General features: G+C 44.4%; 1 protein-coding gene across 1 annotated transcript in view; it reads right to left on the bottom strand.

The window, feature by feature from the left end:
- MYO15B (myosin XVB) overlaps positions 1–15,387 on the bottom strand; it is a gene marked incomplete at both ends in the record, with an annotated part of 44,314 nt that overhangs the window by 21,372 nt on the left and 7,555 nt on the right. Inside the window, 20 exons of the mRNA XM_084273730.1 lie at positions 1,047–1,142; positions 1,249–1,379; positions 2,920–2,977; positions 4,505–4,582; positions 6,189–6,282; positions 6,570–6,745; positions 7,334–7,451; positions 7,588–7,712; positions 8,096–8,141; positions 8,266–8,414; positions 8,739–8,816; positions 9,272–9,397; positions 9,565–9,696; positions 10,290–10,385; positions 12,170–12,293; positions 12,381–12,439; positions 12,774–12,887; positions 13,182–13,343; positions 14,423–14,536; positions 15,015–15,078. Coding sequence (XP_084129856.1) covers positions 1,047–1,142; positions 1,249–1,379; positions 2,920–2,977; positions 4,505–4,582; positions 6,189–6,282; positions 6,570–6,745; positions 7,334–7,451; positions 7,588–7,712; positions 8,096–8,141; positions 8,266–8,414; positions 8,739–8,816; positions 9,272–9,397; positions 9,565–9,696; positions 10,290–10,385; positions 12,170–12,293; positions 12,381–12,439; positions 12,774–12,887; positions 13,182–13,343; positions 14,423–14,536; positions 15,015–15,078 — 2,140 coding nt within the window. The remainder of the gene's footprint in view (positions 1–1,046; positions 1,143–1,248; positions 1,380–2,919; positions 2,978–4,504; positions 4,583–6,188; positions 6,283–6,569; positions 6,746–7,333; positions 7,452–7,587; positions 7,713–8,095; positions 8,142–8,265; positions 8,415–8,738; positions 8,817–9,271; positions 9,398–9,564; positions 9,697–10,289; positions 10,386–12,169; positions 12,294–12,380; positions 12,440–12,773; positions 12,888–13,181; positions 13,344–14,422; positions 14,537–15,014; positions 15,079–15,387) is intronic.

Raw genomic sequence — 15,387 nt, 5'->3', positions numbered from 1 at the left:
TTTGGAAAGAGCATTCATAAGCAATGGCCTATTTTTTTCTCAAAGAACAACATTTCTTAAAATGACTCATGGTATTAAGCATGTCAGAGATCGCCTGACAAAAACAGGAGATTATGGATGGAATTCTTTGCAGTAAATTCCTTTGCCAAAGAAATAGCTTTCTTATTTATTAGCAATGGACAAAAAAGTATCTTTGATCTTCAGGAAAAATAATAGTATTCTGCTGAAACACAATCCTATTCACAAGACTTTAATGAAGCTTATGTTCTTCTATAGTCGGGAACACTAAGACAAAGAGATCGGGTTTAGGTATTGCCTTTCCCAATGGGCTTATTTTAATTACATGCAATTCTTAAAAGGTTTACTAGACTTACTTAGAAATTATCTGAAGTTGCATTTTATTTTCAGAGCACCAACATTATCACTTTTAAGAAGAAATATTGGTTTCACATCCACAGAGATGAAATAACACCATCCCCCTTATGCAAACACTTGGAATCCGGGTGTGGTTCCAGGTGTACTTTTCTTGATGACAAAGTCCCTGCCTTTTTCCAGCCTTTATATAACAGTTCACTGTCCCCTGTTGTATACTGATACAACTGCATGCCTGAGATACGATCAAAATGTTTACTATAAACCACATCATGGAAAAGATCTGGGTTTATTAAATTCTTTATGACTGACAGATAAGAATAAGTGCTTCAGAAGACAGATCTCCCTTATGCTGCCATTGCTAGTGAATCTAAAATATTGTGAAACTAAGGCTTAACAGTCTAATTCCTGTATGTCCTGCCAAATTCTCAGCTACATCATCAGGCAATTCACTTTGATCCAACTTGTTCTGTGGATCACCTACGCCCCACCAAAAACAAGGCAACTGTAACAGCCTGCATATGATCTCTGCCAGGCTGCTCCAGTGCCCAGAAGCAGCAGCTTTTCTGCTCTCCTGACACACCATGCATTGTAAAACAGTGGCCACCACCAGCATCTTGTCTTATGCCCACCTATTCTTCAGCAAGGCCCTGGTCAAGAAAGGCATCTCTTACCAGTTTGTTGACTTCAAGTGCACTCTCCTGGTATTCAGCATCCAGGTGGGTTAAAGGGTGCTGTAGAGGCTGACCAGGGGCAGGGAAATCTGTCTTCTACAAAGAAATGAAAGGACAGAAACAGAGTTTATTCCTGGTGTTATTAGAACTAGTCTGTCTCTCCAGTGAGGATGCAATGAAGAGACATAAAAAGAGTTCCCACCTGGAAGTGTGACTTAATGAAGGAAGAGAAAGGATAGCTGTTGATTGAGGGTGGGAGGGAAAGGTCATCTTTGACCTTGACTTCTGGAGGCAATGCCTCAGTTATCTGGTTGTCCTGTGCTCGATGCTGACCTGCAAGAGAAAGAGGTCTTGTTGTAGCAGTTTGAGGGGCAGTCAGAACACATCCAGCACACATTGCAACACATGGCAAACAGGCTTTCCACCTTGCCTGAGCACCTGTACCAGACCCCTGGCTCCAGGGACGCCCAGTCCACCCCTGCTGCCCTAATCCCCCAAGCAGGCACATCCTCACTTCCTTGACACCACAAGGCTGAACTTCAGGAGAGAGCTTTTACAGCTTTGATCTTTCACACTCTTATCCCTGGATAACACCCAGAGAGCAGTCAGCACCTGGACTTTCAATTCTGTTATGCAGAGTTTACACGACAGAAAACTCTGAGCCTGTGCACAGATATTGCTGACAACAGTCCAGTCAACAAGTAGCTGAGAGGTTTTTGTGATGAGGCAGTGGATGAAGGATTTACCACAGATAATATAGAAGGAAATTCAAAATTAAGAGATTTCTCAATGCAGCACAGTTTCTGTGTATTCCTCTACCCCAAAACCAATGTATACCCTGATGCTCTCCTCCTCCTCCCTGTTTACAACCCATCAGCTTTTGTTTTCAGCAGTTTTATTGTGGTTTGTCCCTGGAGCTCCTGTAGGTAATACTGCTCTCTAGACCAGCTGACAGTCCCTAGAGGGGTATGCCATGAAGTATGAGGTATTTGGGAACCCAGCACAGTCTGCTCCAGTTCACAAGACACTTCTGCCTGATAGTGTCTTTTACAGTGCTATACAGAAGGTCAAAGATACAGCTGTCATTTTGTTAGATGCTATACCAACATAAAGAGGCAAATCCTGCCTCAACCTATTTGAAACCTAAACACAAACATTGTACAAAGCCTCGCAAGAGGAAACAAAACTGCAAATAACAATGTCAACATCAGGTCAACAACTTGGCAAGTTATTTCAGTTAGTGGCATTTTAGCAATTTGAAAACAGAACAAGAAACTTGGCATTCCAAACAAAATATTTTCCTTTGTTAAACTGTTGCATCCTTAAGCTGTTACATTGTTTCTACCAACATCTATTTTGACAGTTGTAATTTCTTTTTAAGACATATTTTTAAATGAAAACAAAATTATTTGAAAATGCCGAAATTGTAGTTTTGACTACTTCCCCCTCAATTTTCTTAAAGACTTTTCAGTAGAAAAATAAGATGGATTTAAGTTCTCACACCCCAGATAACCAGCTCTGCAAGAGACCTGGGTTCACTACACAGTTTGCTGTCACATAGCTTTCACCAAGAAGTTTTACCCCATCACCGTCATTAGTTCTATCAGCAGAGTTCAAAAGAAGAGCTGAAAAGGTAATAAAACACTGAATTTTAGTCTGGTGTTCTGCTTACTGGCACAAGTCACTTTTCCTCCCTGTCATGTTGGGAAACAATATACGTGACAGTATGATGCCTTTATGATCTTTGCACTGCAATAATAATAAATCAAATACAACCCAGGTGACAGACAGCAGGTAAAGCAAGCACATACTGCTCGAAAATGGGGAAGTAAAACAGCATAGGAAAGGAAGGAGAAAGGGGAGGGTTTCTCACCTTCAGCTAACTGCAGGAGAGCAGCAAGCTCTGCTGGGATCTCCAGCAGTCCCACATCCTGTGGAGAGAGCAAGCAAGTCAGTCACTGGGGTACCAGCACTGAAACAACATATAAATCCTGAGCTGTTCTGTTGAGACTGGGAGAAACTGCCTTTGAAAAGCTGGATGGAACAAGGATTGAGCTCTACAAACAGAGCTGTATCATAGTAACACAGGTATATGACATGGGTCAGCAAAGGAGGGAAAGGTGAGCAATTCTTTAAAAAAAATAGCAACTGCCATGGGGGAAGTGGCAGGAAAGTTGACTTTCAATTGACTCATCTGTCGTTACTAACAAGTCAGGCATATTGCACAGAAGGGATTGCAGTGAAGGGTAAGTGCCATTTCCTCCTGCTCCTTTTTCTCCTATTTTTGTTTTTCAGTATACTAGAGCACTACAACATAACTAAAGACAGACCTAATTCTGATCTTTGATGCACACCACTATTTTGGAGGTTTCTAAGGAAGTTCAGGTCTGTACCTGGGTAATTCAGGTGAGAATCTGGCTAATGAGCCTTGATTTGTTACTGGTTTGCCCCTTGCATGAGGTAGTGCATTTGTGGAAGGTAGCAAGTAAATGGGGCGATGCAACACAGCGTATCAGCATCAATGTCAGCATGTACTGTCAGCTCAGGGCATTTCAAACAGGACTACACAGATTAAGATACCATGAAATCAAGCCAGAGGCACAAAGCCTGAGCTTTTGGGTTTTAGACTTTTTAGACAAAGTCCTTACCAGCATACTATCTCTCTCCACATAAACTGTCAGCAGTACTTAAAGACAGACTCACAGCCTTTTTGAGCAGTTTGATTTTGCTCATAATAAAATACTTGACTTTAAATCTAGCTTCTCAATAGTGTATTCAGGAAGTGGACTGTGAAATTCCACAGTCCTGAACCCACAGCTGAGGAAGCAGGTGATATTGCAAGAGTCCCCAGGGCTAGGTACTACTGACAAATCTCTGCAAAATTGTGGACAACTTCAATTCAGATTTCCTCACTACACACATCATAGCAAACACATGCCTGGCCTAAACATACAAATAATGACATTAGTTAGCAGTGTTATATATAGTAGTTTATGTAGGTTAAAGACCCTGTAGACTGTGCAGTTAATTTGTTATGAAGCCTTTAATATCTACCTTCCTCTACAACATCTTCCATAAAAATATTTGTGCAGAACTGTCCCATTCCCACTCTTCATAACAGAACATGATTATCAAAAATTGCCTTCCTCCTAGCTCCAGTGAATGAAGCCAGTGCTGTGAACACCTACAGTACTCTGCCTCAGGACCACTTTATCATGCCTGACTATGCCCAGAGATTGGGAACCACTGAGCAAGTGAGATAGTTATATACTAGGAGGCTCTTTATACCAGGCTAAACTGCATTCTTGCTGCTAGGTTTCCAGCATATGTGTAGGCTCTGTACACTCTCCAGATGTTTTGCTGTTCCCCAGCAAACCTGGGATGAGAAGATGTGAGGGGGAACACCGAGTGCCTGGCTTGTTTTATCTCAGATTCTCCCAGACCATTTGACAACTTACCATTCCTTGGTGTGGGCTCTTCCCTGTGTCTCCACTGGTCAGGGACCTCCCTCCTCGTTTCCTTTCCTCTAACTGTGTCTGTTGAGAGATGACAGGGAGATGAGGAGTGGGAAAAGACTTATGAGAGACTAATTCCAACTTCTTCTGGGGACAGACTCCATGGATAGACAGAGGTTGGCATTCTGCTCCGGCAGATAAAGACAGAAGAGCTGCAGAACTTTCTTGGGACTCAAGACATTCCATTGAGAAGGGGATGCTCAAGCAAAGCCCTTAGCTTTGCTGAAACACCACCTGCCACACACAGCAACCAAGAGCCTTCACCACCAGCCTTCCCACCACACCTGTCCTCCTTTGCCTGACATTTCATGTGTCTCAGGACAAGCGCACACAGAAGCTGTCAGCAACGCTCACCTGCCTCCTCCAGCATCAAGGAACACGGTAACACAAACTGAACTTGTCCATGGAGAGGGGTTGGGAGAGATACCAAAACCCAAACTCCCTTGCAGCTCTGTCCTTTCCCAACCATTCTATTGTCCCCCAGCCTCATCACTCACCTGACTCCTACTCTGAGATGGAAAAGGAGGGTCTCTCTCTCCCAATCTCTCTTTCCTTGTCTATGTTGCAGAATGGTGTGACGAGATGGGAGGTTATGAGGGTTGGGCTGAGAAAGACAGTAGTTATGCTGAAGTCCAAAGGGCAGGGCTGTGGGGCGGGGGGAAAGGAGGAACTTTGCAGCAGGTGAACTTTGAGACCTTTATTGTTTCTACTGCATGTAGAGACCTCAGCAAGCACTAGAGGAACAGAAACAAATTCAAAAGAGCTGTGCTATTGTGGTTACCTGGGAGAAAGAAAAACTGGATCCTGTCCAAGCAGAAAGGGGCAGGAAAAGGAATAGAAACACCCAGTGTTCTGGGCACAGCATGGCAGAAGGAACCTCAGCTGCATTCCAGTAACAGTGACCTTAACCCTTCACCCCATCCTTTGCTAGTCATGCTAGCAGCTATACTGAGTCCCTCCCTTGATCCTGAAGCTGACAGCTATAGGAATGTTAATTGCCACCCTAAGGACAAGTGGTCAGGTTTCCTGTTTTCAGTTTTCTTATTAATAGCTTGTGTAAAATGCTTTTGACTCCTTTGACAGAACCATGGCTCTCTCCTGTACACAATTTTCTATCTTCTGCCATGCTGCTCTGACCCCAAGTATGGGTCCAGCTGATTTCCAAAAGGCCAAAGACTTCAACAGCCTGAGGTAGCTGTAAGGTGTCAAGGAAGGATTATTGTGAACTGAAAAAATCTTATGTTTCAGTCAACATCTGAGAAAACATTGGAAATTGAACTGGACAACTTAAAAGAGCAAGATGAATGACTCATAACTTAAGCAGAACAGCAACCCTGGACACCACAGAATAAGCTCACATCTTGTGTGGGGTAAACCTAGAGAAGCTCACATACAGACATACAAACCATACCTTTGCCAATTCTGAACTTTACAGAGAGAGAAAGAAGGCTCCAGTCTCTGTGGTTCCTGTTTTTTGACCAAATTTATGTCAGCCAGAGAGTGAAGATCCTCATTGGATCATTTCCAAGAAACCACCTAATGCCATCCCTTCCCTGTTATCAGTTCGCTCTGCCTAGGGCAGAACTAGCTCCTGAAGTACACCTGGTCCTGAGAAGAGTGTTGTTACCTGGCGGTGCTTCTTCATTTGAATCAAAGGTCTGGAGATTAAAATCATGGTATTAAACTGGACCAAAGTCTTCTTCAGCCTCCTGTAACGCTTCCTAGAGGGATGTAAAAAGATTTGCTAATGAGGGAAACATCAACAAAATTTAAGCAGTTGGTGCAATCAATTCAAGGGTATGGGCCAAGCAGAACATTATTTAAATCAGCTGGTCCAGATTCGGTGTTGCTGTGTTAAACCTGGTCTTTACAGGTTTTACCTACAGTCTTTAGTTATTACATCAGCCTTAGCACAGGCAAGTTAATGTAACAGGAGCTGTACTTCCCCTGGAACTTCTGCTCAGTGTTGGGAAACAGGCTGGGAAATCTCTCCCACAAAGGGCTGTACCTTGCCTGGTAACCTCGGAAGTGAGCCTGAATGATTGTGACTTTCTCCTGGAGGACACGGAGGCGTCTGCGATGAAGAAGCCGTCGGAAGTTCCTTTGCAGTGTAACAATGGCCCAACTCTGCCTCTGCTTCCATCTTCTCTCCAGAAGCTGCCTGGCCGCCTCCTTCAGAAAGACCTGGGCAAAAGGAACACTTGGTGACCCACAAGGAAAGCATCCAGCTGCTCTAAGAGTTGATCATTAATAAAAGTTGCTGCTTAATCTCTTTGTAGCACTTAGCTGGGGAGCGCAAGAGGTGCAGGTGATGGATGCATTTCTGGAGCACAGGGAATCAGGGAGCAATGAAGGTTTTCTCCTTCTCTGGAGATACTCAAGAGCCATCTGGATGCCTATTTGTGTGATCTGTCCTAAGGAACCAGATTTGGCAGGGGGGTTGGACTTGATCACTTGAGGTCTCTTCCAACCCCTATAATTCTGTGATTCTGTGAAGGTTAGTAGCCAGGAAAAGCCCAGATCTCCATCAAGGAATGCTGGGTAGACAAAGGAATTGCTAATACAGCTTGGAGCCAGCTTCTTTACCTGAAATGCTAAAAATCCCTCCTTCACACTCGAGAGAAGAGGCAAAGCAAAAGGGAAGTGAAGGAAGCAAAGGCATGTTCTTCCCCTCTTTGGGCAGAGCGCCAAGCTGCTGTGTGTTGGCAGCCAGTGAATAGATGGCTGGGCCTGTGTAGATGGGATGGGATGGGATTCTCTGTAGGGCATCACCTTTGTTACTCCAATCTGATAGAGATCTGAGGGGTTCCCCACCACGTTAGACAGCACTGCCACACAGCCTTCTCTCTCCTCCAAGCAGTTGCTCCCTTGTCCCACAAGGAGGCCATACCTGGCAGAGGAAATGTTGGTATGACAGAAGCCAGGGCTGTAACTGGAGTCCTCAGAGGAGAACAAATCACAATGTGCTGACAAGTTCATGCAGGCTTTGAGCAGCTGGGGAATCACAAGACAGTACACTACTGTACCTGGCTAGGAAGTTCTGGAATGAAAGACGGACTGGGTATCCCTCCTTTCTAATGTGGATGGCCTCCAGGATCCCAGAATGCCGCAGCTGGCAAGTGACATACTCCACATCAAAGATATTTGACAGCTGTGAATATAAGGCAGAAGAAAAAAATAAAACAAGAAATAAAGAAAAAAGAAAGGAGTCAGAGGGCAGAGTGTTTAGAAAGGGTCTCCTTCTGTTGTCCTGTCATTGGGTTAGTACTTGCCATGGTCTATGGGCAATGGAACACAAACCTCAATACATCCTTTGGTGTTCAGCTGACATTGGCTTCTTATCCTCCAGCCTGTGGTCACCTCACATGACCATAGGGAAAGGTGAGAGACACAGACAAGGGAAGGGAAGAAAAGTTTCAAGCTGTGAAATGAAGCAAAGAAGGCCAAACCCCAATGGCAAAAGGAAAGCTGCTGGAGACAACTGGACTTCAAGGGACTTAGGGACTCCCTAAGGAGCTCAGAGTGCCACCCTACCTTTTTGGGATTTGGGGTGATGCACCGAATGAAGAAGGTATGGCTCCTGCAAAACAGAAGGAAGAACCTTAGATCATCATCCTCTCTGTGCTGACCTTGGAAGTCTTCACTCACTTCTGTGTGCAGCAATCAGCACAGTGCAGAGACAGCACTGTAACAGTATCTCTCACCTTCTCAGCTTGGCTGTGAGGTCCTGCAGAGACTGCTGGAATTTGGACACCAGTGTAGAGGCCTGAGACTTGAGCCCTTTGCCTCTGGCCCCCAGCACTCTTTGCTGACTATAGGCAGCTTTTGCCTTTTGGAAAATGTGAGACACCACCTGCAAAAACAAAGAAATGACCAAAGCTCCCTCAACTATATGGGAAGAACAGTCTGTTCTATCTGAATCTGGGGACTGTTCTCCCTCACCCAGGAACCCAGCTGCATCCCCAGAGGGTCTGTGCATTTTATATATAAAATGCATTAACTGCAGGCAAAGACAACTTGCTCAATTCCCAGCTGTCCTTCAGTAAAACAAAACTCATCACAGTCCCTCCTAGTTCTCCTGACACTTAACCAAGATCTTTCTGCTTCTCACATGAAAGTAATGAGTGTCTCATTAGGTGTCTGCAATACAGAGTGTCATTCTTAACCACTACAGTACCTTGAGGCGGCTCTGAGAGAAGATCTCCAACACCTCTGGACGCAGCTGGTCACGATTTTTATTAAGAAATTTGTGGACCTGCAGAGGTAAAGTCTGATTTGATGCACCTTGACTAGAGACAGGCAGCTGGAGAGGTAAACCAAGGGTAAATCCCTAGAGAATGAAGCTTGCTGTTCCCACTGCTACCAGGAGTAAACTACCTCAACTTCTGGGAGGAATTGCTCCTTCCCCCCTCACGTTGCCCAGCATGCTTTAACCCCTCACTTACTTTCAGCAGCAACAGCTTTCTAGGATTTCCAGGGCTTTGGAGACAAGCAGTGTAGGCTGTTGTGTAGCTGAGCCCATTACCTACTTTGCTTCTGACCAGAAGCATCTTAGTTAACTCTCCTAATAAGAATCAAATCATTTCTGATAAACTAATGCTAGAGAGGGATGTGCTTTTACAAAGAGAGGGCTTTGCTCCCTGCAGTTGGGGCTGGTCCATCAGGACATCCACAGGACACTTCCCAGCTGGCCTATTGCTGCCAGCTCACCTGATAGGTGACAGGGCCCGCATAGTGCTTCACCGTGAAGACTGGCAAAGGCAGCTTGGGCTTGGTGTACCAAGGGCTGTTCCCATGATGGTAATGACACTTCTGGAGGAAAGTGTGGTCTGTGGCCTGTAAAGGAGATGACACAACATATTCAGTAGGCCAAAAAGCTGCTTTTAAATCAAAGGGAAAAATATCTAATACTTGTGCAAACCTAGTCCTTGTTCGATCTTTACAACTGCCTTGCCATAACCATGCTGTGAAAGGGATCACATAAGAGAATAAGAACTTCTCACCTGAGTAAGTGAAGTCTGGTCATCCAGGATGCACAAAATGCCATGGGGTTTTGCAGCAATGAAATCTAGGCACGACTCACTGTACATCTTGGAAATAGGAATCCAAGCTAACTGCTCTTGGCTATATTCCTCCTGTTAAACACCAGCCAGTCAAATCCAGCCATGCAAACAAGAACAAATAGAGTTAACAGAGGGATTTGGTTTATTCATAGGGAAGCTAGTGTTTCACTGCTGTTAGAAACTTGCCCCAAAGTATCTGGTTTTGCCTTATGAAAATCCTTCAAAAGCCATTAATCATTTTCCTAATTTAAGAGAGGAAGACTGCTAAGCAGAATGACAGTGAACTGTAAAAGGCAACAAGTCTGATAAATATACTTTCATCTCCAGGTGGGTATGAGTGGTACATGAACTGCTACAATGAATCTACCAAACAGGCTGAGATCTGGGGTACCTGATCATGACCAGCTCATTTACAAAATCTGTAAAAGATTTTGTAAATGCTTGTTAGCAAGGTACTAACAAGCTCCCCTTCCCTTAATTTACTACAGAATTAGTAAATGATGTTAAATAGCCAGGTCTTTGGATTAGGATTCCATGAGTACTGCTTAAGAGGCCCAGGTCCATTCAGCATCCTGCTTCCCCACTGAAGGATACTCTCCAGCTGAGGCTGCCTCAGCTCATTCCACATGTGCTGCTTTTCACCTGCTGGCATGAGTTCCATTTACCTCTTCCTGGGCAATGACAGTCTGGCTGAAAAAACGCTGGAGATGCTCATTTGCAAAGTTGATGCAGAGCTGCTCTAAGCTGTTCACACCTAGATCCTGCAAAGACAAAAAGGCATCATCACTTCCAACCCACAGCCCTCCCCAGGAGGCTGTGTCTTCTTGCAAATAATGCACAGCACCAGATGGTGCTGATCCGAGCTGCTGGTTCAGGCAGCTGGTTCTCATCAGCAAGTGTGAATGAACCTGAGAAATTCAAATTATATTATGTCTGGTTTGCAAGCTCACAGTCTGGTTTATTGACTAGGCTGAACAGCAAGAGGCAATACAAGTTGTGAAGGAGCACAAGGAGATGATGTACTCAGTTTCAAAAAATAACACCTTTCAGGGCCTTTGTTTACAAAATGATCTGCTCTTGTCCTATCCCTGACCTGATCCAAAGCCTAGTGGTTCAGGGAGAATCTCTTCAGAAACTCCACTGGATGCTGGACTGGTCCCTACTCAGGCTGGGAATAACAGAAAAGCAGGATGTGCTGAAGCACATGAAAAGAAATAAATCATAAGAGATAGTATTAACATATTTCCAGCTCTATCCAAATCTTCAGGAACAGATGGGAACAGTTAGATTGGCCAGCCCCTTTTCAGTGGTCTGTGGGGACAGGACTAGGGGCAATGGCTGTAAGCTGGAGCATAGGAAGTTCCGCACCAACATGCGGAAGAACTTTTTCACAGTGAGGGTGACGGAGCAGTGGAATAGGCTGCCCAGGGAGGTGGTTGAGTCTCCTTCTCTGGAGATATTCAAGTCTCGTCTGGATGCCTATCTGTGTAATATGAGATAGCGAGCCTGCTTTGGCAGGGGGGTTGGACCCGATGATCTCTTGAGGTCCCTTCCAACCCCTAAGATTCTGTGAAAACTACACTAAAAATGGTGTTCTTATTCCTGTTAGTAAATAGCACCAGGAATAATTAAAATGGGATTCATTAAGAGCTAGCTTATCAGTACAGCAAATGTTGATCAAAACAGGCTGATGAGTGATCCGGGTCACCAAGTCATTGCTGAGAGCAGAACACAGACTGCAGGGAGAAGACTGTGAGCTTCTTTTACAGGAATTTGTGTGTAAGTGAATATCCTAACAAACTTCTGGGGGGGTTGTCAAACCTTCTTTAGGTGAGAATTGAACCATGGAGTTAAAATCCCCATGTGTTCTTTTAACTTCACATATAACTTGGCTTCTAAACTCCAGTGCACTTGCTGAAAATACAGTTTTGATCTGTATTTAGTACAGCATATGAGGTAATTCAATGGGCCAAGATGGCTCAAAGTCCTGGGTTTGTTCTGATTTGAACCCAAATGATTATCCTCTTCCTTAGAAAGACAGAACCACAGCTAGCTGTGTGCACTATCTATGCAGTATCATACTGGTCTGTTCATGCAAAGGTATCAACCATGCAAAGCTGACATAGTAGCAGCACCAGAAACCACTCTGCAACTTGTTAACTGCCTATGATTGTGGGGAGTCCACTTACACACCATAACATGTGCAATTCACCCAGTCCTACATGCCTTACGATTCTACCTATGCCACAGAGTCTTGGAAGACTGTGGACTCCTCCAGATAGCAATTCATAACAAAAGTCTATAGTAAAAGTGTTAAATCACACCCTGAAGGAGCACTTTTCTCCTGCATCTGAAAAAAAAATAGTACCCTCTGAACACAGACATCTACATTACATGGTACAATTGCTGTCTTCTTTCTGGAGGGAGGGGACAACCCAAAAAGAACCAAACCCACTTGTCAGATACCTTTCTATTTCTGATAGTGACTGAAGAGAACCAGCACATGCACTTGCAGCCCAGAAAATATCAAAATAAGAAAAACAACCTCAAAACCATGTATGTCCACAATGCCCACAGCACAGTCGGATTCCCAGGGAGCCAACCACTCATTGATTTTTAGCAGCAGCCACTCAAAAAGCAGGTAATACAGAGTCTTGGCAATGGAGTCCCTGGGTAGGAGAGGGAAGTAAAACCAGTTACAGCAAACACAGCACCCTTGGGTGCATCTCACCAATTCAAACAACAGCAGAAGTCACCTGGCATTGATGGCTCCTTCTACAGACAGAGGGGTGAAGATCCTATCATAAGATGTCACCTGGATACATAAAAAGCTGGAATTTACTGTTATTTTCTCACAAATACAGTTTGTTTTTTTTAATCTACAAGGAAATCAGACAGTTATTAAAGGATTAAAGGGATATTTTCTATTTGGCACAAGATATTTTCCCAAGTATAAAAGGGGACTTTAGAGAGTTGCCTTGAGGGGTTCAGCCCATCCCCATTACTGATCCAAAACAGCAACCATTTTACTCCTTCTGTTATCTCCTAGATTTTGGAACACCTGAGGTGGTGCCCCTCTGCCCACAGAGCACTGGGCTAGGTCATTCCTTGCTTCAGGATGAATGAGAAATTGCCAGAAAGGTACTCACAGTGACACGGTGAGTGACAGCACTTTGCAGGAAATCTGCTGAGACACGCAACAAATTGGCCACAATCTGAATCTCAGTGTCACTGGCAATGGCTGCGTGTTCATAGGAGTCTTTCTAAATAATGGAGCACAACAGATTCAGTTGTGGAAAGGATAATAGGTTCCATTGACCAAAATACCAGTATCTAGGTTCATTTTGGCTCCTCAAAGAGCCACCCAAACTCTAATGATCTTTAATTGCCTTCTATCTTCTGTCCTCACCCAGGCCAGTCTAAGGCCTAGTATCATGAGAACAGGCTTCAAAGGATTTCATCCCCAGTCAAAAATAACATCCCTGGTCCCACCACATGGGATAGCAGCAATGTTCAGCACAACCAGCCCGTTCCCAGCCTGCCAAGGATTACTGTACCTCGTAGGAGGTAAAGCAGATATTCCCCAGTTGCAGAATGGCAGCCAAGACAGCCCAGGTAGAGGTCAGTTGATCCTCAGAGAGGTTGATTTCCTCCAGAGCTTGCACCAAGACCAGAAAGTCTTGACTGTCCTCCTTCCCCAGGATGTCACAGGCTCTGCCCTAAGACAATGGGGACAGATAATCGTGGTCAGCCCCTTTTACCCCAGGCTGGAGCTGAGCTACCAGCAGGAATCTTCAGAGTAGTTCAATGTTTTAAGGACTAGAGGAATCTGAACTAAAAAGACCAAGGACACCACTAGTGGGAGCTCAGCACTCATGAGAGACCTGTCTCTCCTCTGGAGTTTTGGAGAGTAAGATCTCTCTTGCCTACACATGCTAAGTTTGTATTACAGTTCCAATAGAGACACCCCACCTACACCTTGCCCACTGCTGGAGCGCGGCGTGGGAGAAGAAGGGATACAAGAATCCACTCGCAAGTCAGTCCTGTTGTTACCACAAATGGTACCAGAACTCAATGTATAAAAGCAAATGTTTTTCTGTGCATCCAGAGTCCTATCCTGGGTTATAGTCTCCCTCACAATCTTTGTGACAAATCTTTGTCAGGGATTCCTCACATGAGCACGGCAGCTGTAAAGAGTTTGCCCACCTGGGAAACCTGAACCACGCTGCTAAATGGGAAAGATATCTCACTATTGCTACCAACTCCTTGAGTACAGTAAACGTCCGTCCATATACAAAAGAAACCATGCTCCAGGTCTGGCAAACATTTTTTCAGCTTAAATAGATTGCAATTAGCAGTATATTTCAGTGGTTTAAGATTTCGACCCATTGGCTCAGCCAATGACGCAAGTGTGTTGCCGAAGGGAGAAGGAAGTGTCTGTCCCCTGCTCTTTTCCAGTCCCACAATAAACTTCAAATGTAAGGAAAGGCAACGAGGAAAGGGTTTCTTCACCACAGGGTGGAGCCATGGGCCTACGTGATGACTCCTTTTCTAAAAGGCATTCTTTGGGAGCAGAAGGGGCCTGAAAGGTGAGAAAAAAATCAAATAAGAGAGAAATATAGTCCTTCATAGGTCAGGTGTGAGAAGAAGCAGAGCAGATGTTAGCACAGTCTGGTGAGGGACACATCAGGTGGGAAACCTGAAGTTATCAGGCTCCTCACTAAGCAAACAGAAGTGATGCCTTGGCCATTTTACACTATCAGCTGCTGCAGAGCATCCTTATCCTTGCCTCACTCACCTGGTTCAGGTAAAAGTAGGACTCTGCCTCTTGCAAGTACAACTCCTCTTTCTGCTCCACAGGCAGCCCAGCCAGTAGCTCATAAAATACATGGTAGTTCCTCTCACCATGGGCCTGATAGGGTACACATTTCATAGAGTTGACACATAACCAGTTCCAAAACCCTGCAGAATACATGCTGCCATGAACTGAACACTCAAAGAGCAGGACTCTGAGATCAGCAAGATGAGTTTCCAGGATTTCTCACTGACACCTTAAGAGCATCCCCTCTGAAAGCAGCTGCTTTCACAGACTTCCAATATCTAACTTTTCCCACACCCTAGACATTAAGAAAAACTAGTTGAGGAAAGATTTAACTTCCAGTAATCCCTAATAAGTGGCTTAATTAAACCTACTTGAGACAGAGCGACCTATTTTAGCCAAATAAGCAATCACCTCGTGTTACACAGAGGGAACATATTTCTTGCTAACAGAAGAAATGGGAAACAATTCTCATACTTATTTCACTCATTATTTAATAGTAAATTTAAGAATAAACATAAATAAGGGAGAGATGAATCCCTCTAGGAGGGAGGGGCTCATGAGTCCTCACCTGAAACACCACACGAGACTTCTCCAGCAGGTACTGGGAGATGGATGTCCCCACCACAATGCCACTGAGCATAAGACAACAATAGATCCTGTCAGAAACTAATGACAGCTTTCTGTAGATCCATTTCTCTGAGGGTTTACCAGTGGGAGTTGTTGCTGAGAAACAAGGGAATGAGCTGACCAACTTGGTCTTTTAAAGCTTTCCAGCTATAAAAAATACAGGCTCAAGTTTGGGTTCTGAACAGCTTACAGAGTACAAAGGAGCTTGGACTTGAATGATCCTCACAGGATGTGTCCTGAAAATAGTCCAGGGAACATGCCATGCCTCTTCCCTTCAGCCATATATGATTGCTGTTGCATTATCCCTCTCCCAT

The sequence above is a fragment of the Gallinula chloropus genome (assembly GCF_964237585.1).
Source record: "Gallinula chloropus genome assembly, chromosome: 20".
NCBI classification, from domain to species: Eukaryota; Metazoa; Chordata; class Aves; order Gruiformes; family Rallidae; genus Gallinula; species Gallinula chloropus.
This window is presented reverse-complemented; position numbering and strand designations above follow the sequence as displayed.